This window comes from Nerophis ophidion, linkage group LG04, assembly GCF_033978795.1.
Source record: "Nerophis ophidion isolate RoL-2023_Sa linkage group LG04, RoL_Noph_v1.0, whole genome shotgun sequence".
Classification (NCBI taxonomy): domain Eukaryota; kingdom Metazoa; phylum Chordata; class Actinopteri; order Syngnathiformes; family Syngnathidae; genus Nerophis; species Nerophis ophidion.
Window position 1 is genome coordinate 19211515 of NC_084614.1, and position 17065 is coordinate 19228579.

Consider the following 17065-nt stretch of genomic DNA (forward strand, 5'->3'; position numbering starts at 1 on the left):
ATATAAATAATACATAAATATATATATATATATATATATATATATATAATACATAAATATATATAAATATTAGGGCTGTGAATCTTTGGGTGTCCCACGATTTGATTCAATATCGATTCTTGGGGTCACGATTCGATAATATATCGATTTTTTTCGATTCGATTCTCGATTCAAAAACGATATTTTTCCGATTCAAAACGATTCTGTATTCATTCAATACATAGGATTTCAGCAGGATCTACCCCAGTCTGCTGACATGCTAGCAGAGTAGTAGATTTAAAAAAAAAAAAAGCTTTAATAATTGTAAAGGACAATGTTTTATCAACTGATTGCAATAATGTAAATTTGTTTTAACTATTAAACGAACCAAAAATTTGACTTATTTTATCTTTGTGAAAACATTGGACACAGTGTGTTGTCAAGCTTATGAGATGCGATGCAAGTGTAAGCCACTGTGACACTATTGTTCTTTTTTATTATTTTTATAAATGTCTAATGATAATGTCAGTGAGGGATTTTTACTCACTGTTATGCTGAAATTATAATTAATATTGATACTGTTGTTGATAATATTCATTTTTGTTTCATTACTTTTGGTTTGTTCTGTGTCGTGGTTGTTTCCTCTCAATTGCTCTGTTTACTGCAGTTCTGAGTGTTGCTGGGTCAGGTTTGGCTTTGGAATTGGTTTGCATTGTTATGGTATTGCTGTGTAATGGTTTGTTGGATTGATTATTAAAAAAAATAATAATAATTTTTAAATTACAAAAAAAAATTATCGATTTTTTAAAAATGAGAACCGATTCTGAATCGCACAACGTAAACGATTCGATTGGTATTCGAATCGATTTTTTCACACACCCCTAATAAATATATATAAATAGATTACTGCACAATAAAGTCATATATTTACAATGACAAAAGTTGCAATTACCAAAAAGTAATGATTTTTCATTTAAAAAAACTGTTAATTTTTAAATGAAAAACTTAATTATTTATCATTTTACCAATAGTCATTTTGCATGAGAAAAGCTGTAGTTGTACTCAAATTAACTCATAATTTTAGAAAAGAGACGTGCCAGGTGATCCGTTCTTTTTCATTGCATTGCCATGAGGGATATGAGCCCCTGATTCGAAGTCATCCAGCATATTTAGTGAGCAAATGAACTCAAGGGGTCAACACAGAAGGCAACACATTATGGAAATCCCAAAGATTGTTTGGATTCATTCACACGCAGTAGGAAGCATTTGAAGACAAGCTGAGAGGACTAAATATAAGCATGCATTCTTCTGAAGGCGATGAGGAACATGCCACAATGCAAGTTATGAGAGTGCGTGTCATGCATGAAGAGGGTATCATTGATGCAAGAAGGGTTCTTGTCAGTTCAGTTAGTCATCAGTCAAGGGTTAAAGGGGCTGGTGAGAAGGAGAATGATTGGACGGCAGACATTGATTTAAGTCTGTGTACCTACCCAGAAAGAGCCTGTTAGGGATTCTGACCTCCTCCTCCTTAATGTCTGTCGCTACAGACGAAAAATAAACGCAACAAGTGAGGAAAAAAGAAAGGCAGAAGAAGGGGAAAAAGAACAAAAAGAGAGCTTGGTTGGGCTTTAGAGTCCATCTTATTTGAACTTGGCTGTGATGCATGTTAATCTAGCAAAGCGACGTCATAAGAAGAAAAAGTATTAATATGAGGCGTAGGGTTGGTTCCCTTCAAAAAGTGGAAATTTCCTTAAAAAAATAAAAGCAGTGACAATAGGTATGCCGTAATGTGAAACACATACTAGTAAGGAAAATAGTACATTACTGTATATGTTTTAAAAATATATATATTTTTATAAAACAACAAATTAAATAATTACACATTTGAAAAATACATTTAAATTAAACCTACAGTAATGGACACTTTCTATTGATTTTAGTCAAATAGTTATTAGTGTTATCATTTTTTTACGGAAACATTTGCATGTTTGCATACCTTTTTTATCGTGCTGATGATAGGTTTTGGTCCTGACCGCAAATAATAAAAAACATATTTTTTGGAGTATGAGTCGCACCTGCCAAAAATGCACAATAAAGAAGGGGGAAAACATATATAAGTCGCACTTATAAGTCACATTTTTGGGGGAAATTTATTTGATAAAACCCAACACCAAGAATAGACGTTTGAAAGGCTATTTAAAATAAATAAAGAATAGTGAACAACAGGCTGAATAAGTGTACGTTATATGAGGCATAAATAACCAACTTAGAAGGTGCCTGGTATCTTAACGTAACATATTATGGTAATATAGAACATATAGAACATGTTATACGTTTACCAAACAATCTGTCACTCTTAATCGCTAAATCCCATGAAATCTTAAACGTCTAATCTCTTACGTGAATGAGCTAAAAAATATTATTTGATATTTTACGGTAATGTGTAAATAATTTCACACATAAGTCACTCCTGAGTATAAGTCGCACCCCTGGCCAAACTATGAAAAAACTGCGACTTATAGTCCGAAAAATGCGGTAAAAAAAAAAACTGTTTACCAACTTATAAATAAATTGTTCAACATTATTAGAATACTCTACAAATGAAAGAGAATACCTTTACACTATTTGATACCAGTATGATATTGCTGCCAAAGACTGAGCCAATCAGTGGCCACGATACTGAACAATGTATTCTGTTTGGTTCGGTCTCATCTCGTGGCCAATACTACTGTAATATTGATATGTTATGTTTATTTAGTCATTTTCATAGTTGAAAATATTTAAATTAGGGCAAATCAATTTTGGAATTTGTTTTATAATTATTTTGAGATATCTTAAATAAATCCGCAATGTGGTGAACGACGACTGTAATTGCGAAAAAGTGCAAAACAAGATATGCTCCCCGATCAAAACAGAATAATTATGGCTCCAAGCACACACCCCCGCTCTCATGTGCGCTCAATGGTAGTGGTCCTATGAAAAATATGTCTCCCTGTTTAAAGTTCTGGACCCTTCAGGCAGTGCAGATTTGATTAATGTTTATTAGTAACCCTTGTGCAAGTTTAAGACTGACCATGCACACTTGCTCTTAGGATCAAATCAAAGCGTCATAAGGAATCTGACAACAATAAATGAATATATGTTTTACTTTAAATGCTTAAAATCTTTCAACCACTCCGGATCTATCTATTTCTTTATTATATGTTATGGGTTTTTATGTTTTATGGCCTTTTTGTATTTTTTTTTTAAGTAAGAAAATGCAATTTATGTAATATTAAAAAACAAAAATTTGCTGAGTGGAATTTCAAAGGTTGGGCAATTGCAGCCTTGACTAGATCAATAATTCATGACAACATTGATATTGATAGACTAGTAAAAGTAGGCAAAAACTATTTTTACAGAGCCTGCTGAGCTTGAATGAAAGAGAAAGCAGACAAGACTTGGTTGAGTTTATCGTGTTGTTCTCATGGCTCTCTAGCACCATCTAGTGGTTAATGGCTGCAATTACATCAATATAATGTTTTGTTTTTGTTTTTCAATCAACAAGAATGGGATTAATTCAGTTTTCATGGAATAAGCATAACATTATACCAGGATTAAAGTCTTTTAAAAAACAGCAGTTACAATGGGAGTCAATAGGGCAGAAGAATTTAGTAAGAAAAAGTGTGTATAATTAGTTTATATCGTATTCTAAAAAAGATGTAATTTTATAAAAACAATGCAATTTTCTAAGGAAAACTTGAGAGAAAATATCAGACCGCTAACCTTCAAACTGAATAATGATACCACATGTAACGCCCGTTTTCTGCTGTTGGGTTGCACAAGGGTTGAAGGGGAAGTGCACTTTTTTCGGAATTTTGCGTCTCGTTTACAATCATTATGAAAGACATGACGATGGATGGATTTTTTTTTTTTATGCATTCTCACTCGTAAATAAAATTCAGCTTACAGCGCAGCAAATGGGAGGTCCTCTGTTCCACCCATAAAACCCAATATACAGTACAATCATCCAAAAACCTCCAACAATACTCCATTTACATTTTGCAACTTTAATATTATCCAAGTATTAGTGATATTGTTATTAAAAGCACTAACGCAGACAGATTATTTATAGCGGCGCCGTAATCACAAGCTTGTGTACCAATGTTTACATCATTAAGTGGTCTGCTGCTTCCTCGCTTCCCTGCAAGTTTATTCTACATCATACATCATGCTACCTCAGTAAAAGCATTTAAGCCTGATCTTAAAACTTGTTTGTATACTCTATAGCCTTTAAATAGACCCCCTTTTTAGACCACATATGCGGTCCTCTCCAAGGTTTCTCATAGTCATCATTGTCGACGTCCCACTGGGGTGAGTTTTTCCTTGCCCTTATGTGGGCACTACAAAGGATGTCGTTGTGGTTTGTGCAGCCCTTTGAGGCACTTGTGATTTAGGGCTATATAAATAAACATTGATTGATTGATGCCTCTCAACTGGATAGTAGACAGACAAGGATGTATTCTGACAAGTTGGTACACTTTGACAGCCAATTTAGACCCGCCCGGAAATGTCGAGAACGACACGAAAAAACACTTGGTTCCACACCACTTTTCTTCACGAGGATTATGAGTCATTCTTCGCACAAATGTGAATATATGAACATCCTAGCAGACGGCAACATATTCGACAGCAGACCTTGTACAGTAAGTGATGTGTTATCATGTTTGTTAGCTCTCTTAATAGACAGTAAAGTCGAAAAAAGCAAACATTGTGATGCCTTTTTTAAATTAATGTGCTTACATTACGTACATACACGGCGTGGCTTTGTTTGGAGAGTGGGCGTGCCAGCAACCTGAGGGTTACTGGTTCAATCCCCACCTTCTACCAACTTCGTCACATCTGTTGTGTCCTTGAGCAAGACACTTCACCCTTGCTCCTGATGGGTCGTGGTTAGGGCCTTGCCTGGCAGCTCCCGCCATCAGTGTGTGAATGTGGAAATAGCGTCAAAGCGCTTTGAGTACCTTGAAGGTAGAAAAGCGCTATACGAGTATAACCCATATACATATACAATGATCAAAATACCTAAATATGAAATGTTAGTATAAATGTGCCTTTTACTACATTACATATACAGTGGGGCAAAAAAGTATTTAGTCAGCCACCGATTGTGAAAGTTCTCCCACTTAAAATGATGACAGAGGTCTGTAATTTTCATCATAGGTACACTTCAACTGTGAGAGACAGAATGTGAAAAAAAAATCCAGGAATTCACATTGTAGGAATTTTAAAGAATTTATTTGTAAATTATGGTGGAAAATAAGTATTTGGTCAACCATTCAAAGCGCTCACTGATGGAAGGAGGTTTTGGCTCAAAATTTCACGATACATGGCCCCAATCATTCTTTCCTTAAAACAGATCAATCGTCCTGTCCCCTTAGCAGGAAAACAGCCCCAAAGCATGATGTTTCCACCCCCATGCTTCACAGTAGGTATGGTGTTCTTGGGGTGCAACTCCGTATTTTTCTTCCTCCATACACGACGAGTTGAGTTTATACCAAAAAGTTCTATTTTGGTTTCATCTGACCACAAGAGATTCTCCCAATCCCCTGCTGTATCATCCATGTGCTCTCTGGCAAACTTCAGACGGGCCTGGACATGCACTGGCCTAAGCAAGGGGACACGTCTGGCACTCCAGGATTTGATTCCCTGTCGGCGTGGTGTGGTACTGATGGTAACCTTTGTTACTTTGGTCCCAGCTCTCTGCAGGTCATTCACCAGGTCCCCCCGTGTGGTTCTGGGATTTTTGCTCACCGTTCTCATGATCATTTTGACCCCACGGGATGAGATCTTGCGTGGAGCCCCAGATCGAGGGAGATTATCAGTGGTCTTGTATGTCTTCCATTTTCTGATAATTGCTCCCACAGTTGATTTTTTCACACCAATCTGCTTGCCTATTGTAGATTCACTCTTCCCAGTCTGGTGCAGGTCTACAATTATTTTCCTGGTGTCCTTCGACAGCTCTTTGGTCTTGGCCATAGTGGAGTTTGGAGTCTGACTGTTTGAGGCTGTGGACAGGTGTCTTTTATGCAGACAAGTTCAAACAAGTGCCATTAATACAGGTAACGAGTGGAGGACAGAAGAGCTTCTTAAAGAAGAAGTTACAGGTCTGTGAGAGCCAGAGATCTTCCTTGTTTGAAATTATACTTATTTTCCACCATAATTTACAAATAAATTATCTAAAATTCCTACAATGTGAATTCTTGGATTTTTTCCCCACATTCTGTCTCTCACAGTTGAAGTGTACCTATGATGAAAATTACAGATCTCTGTGCAAGTTCTCCCACTTAAAATGATGACAATCGGTGGCTGACTTAATACTTTTTTGCCCCACTGTATACTTTCATAATGTATATAAAACCTTAATGTATATGTTTCGGTGTTTTTTAAGGGCTTCATATAAAATGGAGCGGCTCCATTGTAAACTGATTTTCAAAAGCATTTATTCACTCTTTAGAATGCTTTTTTTTTTTTTTTTTAAATGCATCCATTGTCATGTCTTTTATGATGATCGTGAATGACGAGCAAAATTCTATAAAAGTGCAGTTCTCCTATAAACAATTAATCAAAGTAACAGAATATAAGTCAAAGCTTTTTTTTTTTCAATTAAATGAATCAATTGTTAAACTCTAAAATATTATATATTTATAAAATTCAAAAAATAATACAAAATTCCAATTAAATAAAATTCACATGAAAATTGTCCCTAATTTAAAAGATAAATATATACAAAACAAACACATTTAATATTTTTTATTCAGGAGGAGCAATTGTTGCAACAGACTATATCAAATACTTGTATTTTATTTGAAGGCGGCACTCAATAGTCGTACATATATTTATTTAATGTATCTTAGCTTCTATTTTGATATGCAACTTTAATTTTTTTAGGGGTTAGGGAGACATTTTATCTTTAGAGCTTCAAATCCTGGAGTAGGATTAAATATGTTGCTTTGGCAAGACACCAACTCGCTCTCAGACACACACAAACAACCCATGTGACCACGTGCATTCAATCACATGACACATTAAACCCCAGACAGCTGTTACCAAAGCTCTTATCTAAGAGAAAATAATACAACGATTCTCTGTGTCCACTCTGTCAGTACGCAATAGAGACGTACGCACAAACACGCACGCACATTCGCAGCGTTTCTTACCTAGGAATGAGCGTCTTTTGGTGTTCAGTTCCGTGGCCATGCGGACGCTGGTGCACAGGTTGAGCATGACCAGCATGGTGGCGATCATGATGATGCTCTGCCACAGCAGCAGCGTCTCAAAGTAGCGGCCGAATCTGACAAGAGAAACCGTGTTAATGTACAAGGAAATATGCCACTGTGAATTGTTCCTGTTTGCGGATAACCCGGCAAGGACAAGTCGCGGGCGGAAAGAATCTTTAGTGCCGAACTTTGTAGAATTTGTACCAGGCTCGCTGACAACAAGCTATCCATACAATGGGGTAAAACGAAATCCATCCTTTTTGGGTCCCACATACAGTGGGGCAAAAAAGTATTTAGTCAGCCTCCGATTGTGCAAGTTCTCCCACTTAAAATGATGACAGAGGTCTGTAATTTTCATCATAGGTACACTTCAACTGTGAGCGACAAAATGTGAAAAAAAAAATCCAGGAATTCACATTGTAGGAATTTTAAATAATTTAATTGTAAATTATGATGGAAAATAAGTATTTGGTCAACCATTCTAAGTTCTCACTGTTGGAAGGAGGTTTTGGCTCAAAATCTCACGATACATGGCCCCATTCATTCTTTCCTTAACACGGATCAATCGTCCTGTCGCTTGTGCAGAAAAACAGCCCCAAAGCATGATGTTTCCACCCCCACGATTCACAGTAGGTCTGATGTTCTTGGGGCGCAACTCAGTGTTCTTCTTCCTCCAAACACGACGAGTTGAGTTTATACCAAAAAGTTCTATTTTGGTTTCATCTGACCACATGACATTCTCCCAATCCTCTGCTGTATCATCCATGTATCCATTTTGGTATAAACTCAACTCGTTGTTTGGAGGAAGAAGAATACTGAGTTGCATCCCGAGAACACCATACCTACTGTGAAGCATGGGGGTGGAAACATCATGCTTTGGGGCTGTTTTTCTGCTAAGGGGGACAGAACGATTGATCCGTATTAAGGAAAGAATGAATGGGGCCATGTATCGTGAGATTTTGAGCCAAAATCTCCTTCCATCAGCTTTGAATGTTTGACCAAATACTTATTTTCCACCATAATTAACAAATAAATTGTTTAAAATTCCTGGATTTTTTTTTTCACATTCTGTCTCTCACAGTTGAAGTGTATCTATGATGAAAATTACAGACCTCTGTCATCATTTTAAGTGGGAGAACTTGCACAATCGGTGGCTGACTAAATACTTTCATGCCCAACTGTAAACCTTAGCAAAGTCAGTGACTTCACTATTAAAGTGGGTGACATAGTTATCACCAGGAAAGATGAGGTCACCTACCTAGAATCCATTCTAGAGGCCAATCTTTCCCGTGATAAAATGGCAACCAAGGTAATCAAAAAGGTCAACCAACTAACAAGATTTGTCTACAGAATCTCCTCTCTGGTCAACAAAAGCACCTTGAAAATTCTAACGGGAACTCTCATTCAACCCTTTTTCGATTACACACGCACCTCCTGGTACACCAGCACCTCCTAAAACCCTCAAATCTAGACTCCAAACATCCCAGAACAAGCTAGTCCGGTTACTTTTAGACCTCTAAACCAGATCACACCTACCCATTTCTCCAAAGTGGGCTGGCCCAGGGTAGAGGATAGAGTGAAACAACTTGCACTGAGCATAGTTTATAAAATCCGCCACACCTCCTTGATACCGAAGTACATGTCAAACTACTTCCAGAACGTAAATGATCGCCATAACCACAGCTCCACAAACTACGTTAAACCCAGATTCCGATCTAACAAAGGTCTTAACTCATTCTCCTTCTATGCCGCATCAATGTGGAATGCACTCCCAACAGGTGTAAAATAAAGTGCACCGCACTAAAAGAACACCTCCAGGCAACTTCAACCCTTAACTAACACCCTCCCACCTCCACATACCACCTCCCCGGATTGTAAATAATCAAATGTATATACCGTATTTCCTTGAATTGCCGCAGGGCATAGAGTATGCGCCTGCCTTGAATTACTGCCGGGTCAAACTCGCTTCCCAAAATAATTAGCGCATGCTTAGTATTACCGCCTGATCAAACTTGTGACGTCACGGGTGACACTTCCCCTGTCATCATTTTCAAAATGGAAGAGGCTGATTTCAATACCGGTAATTTGAAATCGCATAAAGGGAAGAAAATTAAGAGCTATTCAGTAGGATTTAAGGCTCAAGCTTACATCACACTCAAATTTTTACTGCATACCTTTGGTAAGTACCGGAGTGGTTTTAAAATAATTAGCGCATGCTTACTTTTACCACATGCCTTTGGTAAGCGTAGGAGTGAGACAACGTTTTAAATTATATAAGCACGGTGGAACAGGGGTTAGTGCATCACAATGCGAAGGTCCTGAGTTCAGTCCCGGCCTCTGGGGATAGGTTAATTGGCAACACTAAATTGTCCCTAGTTTGTGAATGTGAGTGTGATTGTTGTCCGTATATCTGTGTTGGCCCGGCGATGAGGTGGCGACTTGTTCAGGGTGTACCCAGCCTTCCGCCCGAATGCAGCTGAGCTAAGCTCCAGCACCCTCTGCTACCCCGAAGGGAATAAGCGACAGAAAATGGATGGATGGATGTGTAAATGTGTATGTTGTCCGTATATCTGTGTTGGCCCTGCAATGAGGTGGTGACTACTTTTCAAGGGTGTACGCCGCCTTCCGCCCGATTGCAGCTGTGAAAGGCTCCTGCGCCCCCCGCAACCCCGAAAGGGACAAGCGATAGAAAATGGATGGATATATCTTGATTGTATTGTCCAGAGAATAGTGCTCGATACCGTGGTAGAGCGCAATATGTATGTGTGGGAAAAAATCACAAGACTACTTCATCTCTACAGAACTGTTTCATGAGGGGTTCCCTCAATCATCAGGAGATTTTAATGGAAGCATTCACATACAATGGTTTATATAGGGCACAGAGTGGGTGGGTACAGGCAGGCGTAGGGGCGTGGTGATTGGCTCATGTGTTACCTAGGAGGTGTTTCCCTCTGTTGGCGGCATGTTGAAATGATTTCACTGCGCTTGTTGAGGGATGACAGGTCTGGATGATATATAATAAACAGTTTCTCCTTCAAGCATAGGTTGCATCTTTTATTACCACTGTTGTAAGGTTTGCTGGATGCAAGAATTTGCCATGTTATTGAATATTCAACATTGTCTTTGACACCTCCTAGGTAACACATGAGCATATCACCACGCCCCTACGCCTGCTTGTACCCACCCACTCTGTGCCCCATATAAACCATTGTATGTGAATGCTTCCATTAAAATCTCCTGATGATTGAGGGAACCCCTCATGAAACAGTTCTGTAGAGATGAAGTAGTCTTGTGATTTTTCCCACACATACACACACATATATATATCCATCCATCCATCATCTTCCGCTTATCCGAGGTCGGGTCGCGGGGGCAACAGCCTAAGCAGGGAAACCCAGACTTCCCTCTCCCCAGCCACTTCGTCTAGCTCTTCCCGGGGGATCCCGAGGCGTTCCCAGGCCAGCCGGGAGACATAGTCTTCCCAACGTGTCCTGGGTCTTCCCCGTGGCCTCCTACCGGTTGGACGTGCCATATATATATATATATATATATATATATATATATATATATATATATAATATATATATATACACACACACACACACAAATATTAAAAAAATACTTGAATTTCAGTTAATTCTAGCTATAAATATACTCCTCCCCCCTTATCCCCCACTTTCAATTTCCCGAATTCGGAGGTCTCAAGGTTGGCAAGTATGGTCCTCACCCGGACACACATTAAAATGCTTTACCATGAATTGATTAACGTGGACCCCTACTTAAACAAGTCGAAAAACTTTTTCGGGTGTTACAATTTTGTGGTCAATTGTACGGAATATGTTACTGAACTGTACAGGCGGAATAGAGCGATTCCCCTTAACTCATTTGTTAGCTGAACATTGCTAACGTTTATTTATGATTTTAAATGCATAAGAAAAGAAAAACATATATCATTGTCTTACACAAGGTTTGCACATCAGATTTGTTTTTTTTCAACAGAGTTTGGTGGTGTTTGTCCACTTTATACCTGAAGAGGATTCGCAGGATGTTGGCCACCAGGAGGACCAAGCACACATATGTGGAGAAGCCCTCGGCGTTCTGTGTGCGCCTGATGTCCCGGTACTGCGGGATGTACGGAACCACCCCGCCGAACACCATAGCCCCGGCCGCCACCCATGACACCAGCTGGTTGACAGCGCTCACTATCTGGGCGAAGGCTTCTTCTTCCATGGCGACGTGCAAACACGGTCGGTGGTGGCCGAATGCTCGTTACTGGGTCTTTTGCCAAGTGTCTTAATATAACACGTGTAAGACAGGACGCTTGTGGTGCGTTCAAATGACCGGAGTAGCGTCCGTGTTTTGTCTGCATAATCCTTGCAGCACACAAACAACAGTCGCTAGCCTAACGCCACTCCATCACTAAACTTGCACTGGCCATTTTTTTTGTTTTGTTGTACTTTCCAAATTTAAATTGCAATAACAGTTGCTTGCATTCGCAGTGTTTTATAACAGCCCAGTCCAGTGTTTGTCTTAATGTTGACGAAAAAGCCAAGTTTTGCTTTCAGGCTGCACTTCACCAACACAACCCAACACCAAATATTATCCGATTTGATAATTAAATACCCCTTAAATTAACATTTAACATAAAAAAAGAACAATTATAACAAAGAGTAAGCTGCTTTAACTACCCTACCGACACCGGGGTATACTGGCGATGTGAAGCGCCACTTCCTGAAACGTCGCTTGTCGAATTTACGTTCAAAGATGTTACTGTACCACCAAGATAGTTCACGGCTGCTTCCGCCGCATGGCCGAATGAGAGGGAAAAAGGGCATCTTCTTCTTCTTCTTCTTTTATTTTTATGGCGGTTGGCAAGCAACCTTCTGGTGTGCATTACCGCCACCTACTGTAATGGAGTGTGGACCGAGGTGGATCCCTACTCTATATTATTTTACTTAACCCAGTGTTTTTTAAATATGTGTATATTGCTTTATATCCTATGTTTTCTGAATGCAATCCTAATATATCTCCCACTTCTAACCTAATATTTTCTTTTGCTAACTTATTTTCCAGTATTTCTCTTTCTCTATTATATTTCCTACATTGTATTAAGACATGGTCAACATTTTCTATCTGGTGGCAAAAATCACACAGCCCTGTAGTATGTTTGCCTATCAATTTTAGTGAACTATTTAGATATGTATGGCCTAATCTCATTCTAGTAATAATGTCTTCTTCTTTCCTATTTCTACCCCCTCCTCTCATTACACCTACTTTCCTCTGGACTTTGTAAAACTCTCTACCTTTTGTTTCCTTATTCCAATTATCCTGCCACTTTTTATTGTGTTCTATCTTAATTATGCTCTTCACTTCTTCTTTACTGTGCTTAATCTCCATGTTTACTTCTGTTTTAGTGGTTGCTTGTTTTGCGTACCTATCAGCTAACTCATTTCCCTCAACTCCTACATGAGCAGGAACCCAGAGAAATGTTACCACACCTCCCGCTTTATTTATCCTGTAGATTGCCTGAACTATTTCATAAACTATATCTAGTCTTGTTTCTGATGTTATGTTTTTTATGCTCGTCAATGCACTGCTGGAGTCCGAGCACACAACTACTTTCCTAGCTTTGTTTTCCTCTATCCAGTTAACTGCCATATAAATTGCTACCAATTCCCCAGTAAAACCAGATAGTTTATCACTAATTCTTTTATTCAACACTATATTTCTCTGTGGGATAACTGCAGCAGCTCCTACTTTACTATTTATAGCTTTTGATGCATCTCTGTATATCATAATATTATCAAAAAACATTTCCTCAATCCGTTGTTCTATTTGGTAACTATTTAAATGTCTATTCTTCAGTAACTGCATGTCTACCTTTGGGTTGTCATACATCCACGGTGGTATTGCAGGAATTGGTACTGTAGGGCTCACTTTAATATTGTCAATTTGTGTTTTTTTACACACATCTCCTATTATCCACCCAAAACTATTCATTTTTTTCTTCCCTTTTTCTCGGCAATTTATTAGCACTTGACGGGTTGGATGTCCTTGCTTGGATCCTTTTAAGTTTGCCCAATAAACTGCTGAGAGTTGATCTCTCCTCATGTCCAAAGGTTTTTCATTCATTTCTACTTGTAATGCTGCCACTGGAGTAGATTTAGTAGCTCCACAACATAATCTTAACGCCTGCGACTGGATCCGGTCTATTTTCTCAAGTAGAGTTTTTGAAGCAGATTGATAAATAATGCATCCGTAGTCGATAACAGATCGAATTAAAGTGATATATATTGTTTTCAATGTCAACCTATCAGCCCCCCAATCTTTACCCCTCAAAGCCCTCATTATATTTAACACCTTTTTACTTTTCTCCACTATCTTGCTGATGTGGGTTGACCAGTTAGTATTTTTATCAAACCATATTCCTAAATATTTAAATACTTGTACCTCTTCTATGTTTTCTCCATAAAGTTTTATTTGGAGCTTGTTTTGTACTTTCATCTTTGTAAAATTTATGACTTTTGTCTTTCCAACAGAGAATCTTAAACCCCAAGCCGTCCCCCAGTCTTGAACATTATTTACCGCTTTTTGAATCTTCTTTTCTATATGATTTGTATTTCTACCTCTCTTCCACATCACTCCATCATCAGCAAACAATGCCACCTCCACTAACCCTTCCACTTCACTAAAAACTTCATTTATCATGATGGAAAATAGTACTGGACTTATTATACTCCCTTGTGGGGTCCCATTTTCCACTTCGTATTCTCTGCTATATTCATTCTCTATTTTTACTAATAATGTTCTACTTGTTAAAAAGTGTTTTATCCATCTGTACATTCTTCCTCTAATCCCAATCCTATTTAGTTTCATCAGCAACCCCTGTTTCCACAACATATCATACGCTTTCTCTATGTCAAAAAACACCGCGATTATACTTTCTTTATTTATTTGTCCTTTTCTAATTTCCTCTTCCAGCTGCACTGCTGGGTCATTTGTGCTTCTTGCTCTGCGAAAACCACTTTGGTAGTTTTTTTATAATTTCTTTTGACTCTAAATAATATATTAATCTTTCATTAATCATTTTTTCCATTACTTTGCCCAAATTTGAGGTCAATGCTATCGGCCTATAATTTCCTGCCTCTTCCGGATCTTTCCCTGGCTTGCATATTGGAATTATTACAGCTGTTTTCCACTCATCTGGTAATTTTCCTTCTTCATATATCCTATTATATAATTTCAAGACCACTTCTTTGCCGATGCTACCTAAATTTTTGATCATTTGATTACTCACCAGGTCTTTCCCTGGCGTCGTATTTTTAACTTTTTTTAAAATTCGAACCATTTCATCCAAAGAAAATGTCATATCCATAGTGTTGATAAAACTATTATCGTTGTCTTCCTTCATTTCCTCAATATTTAAACTAATTGTTTCTTCTCTCTTTTGTTTTTCTACATTTCTCAAATTATCATTACTGTGCACTTTAACAAAGGTTTTTGCTAAAAGTTCTGCTTTTTCTTTATTTCCTACCACACTCCGCGTTCCATCTTTCATCACATGATTTTTATGTTCTTTTCTGACCCCTGACATTCTCTTGATCATTACCCACACTTGGCTTAAAGGAGTAGTTCTATTTAGTGTTTCACAAAAAGTTCTCCAATGGTGTTTTCTTGTTTTTTTAATAACATAACTTACTCTAGCTTGATGCCTTTTATATTGGATCATGTCTTGGAAATTATGTGTTCTTCTCAATATTCTAAATGCTCTATTCCGTTCTTGTATTGCATCCGTGCACTCTTGTGTCCACCACGGCACTAGCTTCCTTCTTCTCCCTATACTATTCCTTGGTATGCTCTGTTCGGCTGCTTCTATTATGCACTTTGTAATATCTGTATTTAATTGTTCAATATCTTGATTTATATCTACTTCCTTTAAAGTTATGTCGGTAATTTCCCTTAATTTCCCCCAGTCACCATGATTATACTTCCATCTTCCTTCTATCCTAGTGCTTTCTGTCCTATGATTTATGTTTATGTGAATGAAGATTGGATAGTGATCACTTCCCATTGTGCTGTATTTATTTACTTCCCACTCCACCTTTCCTGCTAACCCTTGTGACACTAGTGTTAAATCTATTGCTGTTTCTTTACCCGTGACGGCATCTAACCTTGTTCCCGACCCATCATTCACACACACCAGTTCTTTTTCCTCCAAAAGTGCTTCCAATGTATCCCCATTCCAGTCATCCCTTTCACCCCACATTGTGCTATGTGCATTAAAGTCACCACACCAAATAATATTGCCACTCCAGTGCTCCATTATTGTTTCTAGTTGGTGAATTTCTAATTTCTTGCATGGATTATAGAAGTTTAGTACTTTGTATCTTTCTTTATTATTCCATACTTCTACTCGTACTATCTCTAGTTCTTGTTTTACTTTTAATATTGAATAATGCCTATCTTCCTTAATAAATATGGCACATCCTCCTCCTTGCCCATCATTCCTATCTTTACGTATCGTTATATATCCTTTTATTATAAAGTTTAATTTTTGCTTCAGCCATGTTTCTTGAATACATATTATATGTGGTTTATTTTTCATATTATTAATATATCCCTTTAATTCCTGTCCGTTTGCTATCAAACTTCTGGCATTCCACTGAACAATTAACATGGCGTTGGATTGTGGTCACATGACTCGGTCTCGTCTACTCTCTGTAGCTCACCTTGCACCTGTTCCCAGGATAGTTCTTTTAAATTTAAAAACTTTGCTGCTGCTTTCACAATTATTTTGATTTTCTCAGTCTTGTTTCTAGCCTGTTCTGTACAATTTATTACGTAAGCCAGGAATACAACTAGTTTGTCCATGGAAATTCCTGTATTTGCTGCCTCTTGTTTTTTATTTCTTGAACTATTTTCACTTCTGTCCTGTTCTGCACTTTCTTGATTTCTTATTTTAACTGCCTCTGCGTATGTAATATTTCTTTCAACTCTGATTTGCTGCACTTCTGTTGCCTGTTTTCTTATGATGCAGCCCCCATACGCTGCTGTGTGATTCCCGCCACAATTACAACACTTGACCTGTTCATTTTCTCCACATTGTCCATATTCATGCTCTCCTCCACACCGTCCACATCTCATCTTAGCATGACAAACACTAGCTATGTGCCCATAGCGTTGGCACTTGAAACAACGTACTGGGGGTGGCACGTAAGCTCTAACATAGAAGCTTAGATACCCAATCATAATTCTCTCTGGTAGGACCTCCTCTGCAAATTGCACTAGCACGGATTCGCTCTCAGTCTTTTCACCGTTCCTAAATGCCATCATTCTTTTCATCATAGTGACAGTTCCTCCTTTTATTTCTTTTTTCAGATCATCTAAATTTTCTCCTCTTGGGATTCCTGTCACGACTCCTCTTGCCCCCTTTCGTTCTCCCACTTCGATTTCTTCCTTTATTATTTTGTTGCACAGTTTTTGCAATCGCATTGCTTTGTTCTTTTGCTCTCCATTTTTGCATTTAATCAACAGCCGTCCGTCCCTGAGCACCTTCGCTATCTCCACCTCTCCAATGTCCTTCTTTAATCCCTTAACCAGTGTCATCAAACTAATGTCATTCATATCTTGGTTTGATTTAAATGTATAAATTATCTTATATTCATCCATCATAACCCTTTTCCTCTTATCAACCTCTTCATCGTCTTCATGCACTCTTTTAGTACTCGCCTTTCCTTCACTCCCTCCTCTCCCCTTCTTTCCTCTCTCCCCTCTAGTCCTATCCATTTCCATACTATCCTCATACATCCCGTCACTATCCCCTTCCA

At 38.2% G+C, this 17065-nt stretch overlaps 1 protein-coding gene across 2 annotated transcripts in view; it reads right to left on the minus strand.

Annotated features, from left to right (window-relative positions):
• Positions 1–12891, minus strand: part of LOC133551060 (solute carrier family 66 member 2) — a 71485-nt gene extending 58594 nt beyond the window's left edge. Inside the window, exons 1-3 of one of the 2 annotated variants that reach the window (XM_061897360.1) lie at positions 11266–12891; positions 7179–7312; positions 1470–1520 (exon numbers count right to left, since the gene is read on the minus strand). In XM_061897360.1, coding sequence (XP_061753344.1) covers positions 1470–1520; positions 7179–7312; positions 11266–11468 — 388 coding nt within the window. In that variant the 5' untranslated portion in view covers positions 11469–12891. The remainder of the gene's footprint in view (positions 1–1469; positions 1521–7178; positions 7313–11265) is intronic. The other variant, XM_061897361.1, reaches the window with a different exon arrangement.
• Positions 12892–17065: the final 4174 nt, after the last annotated feature.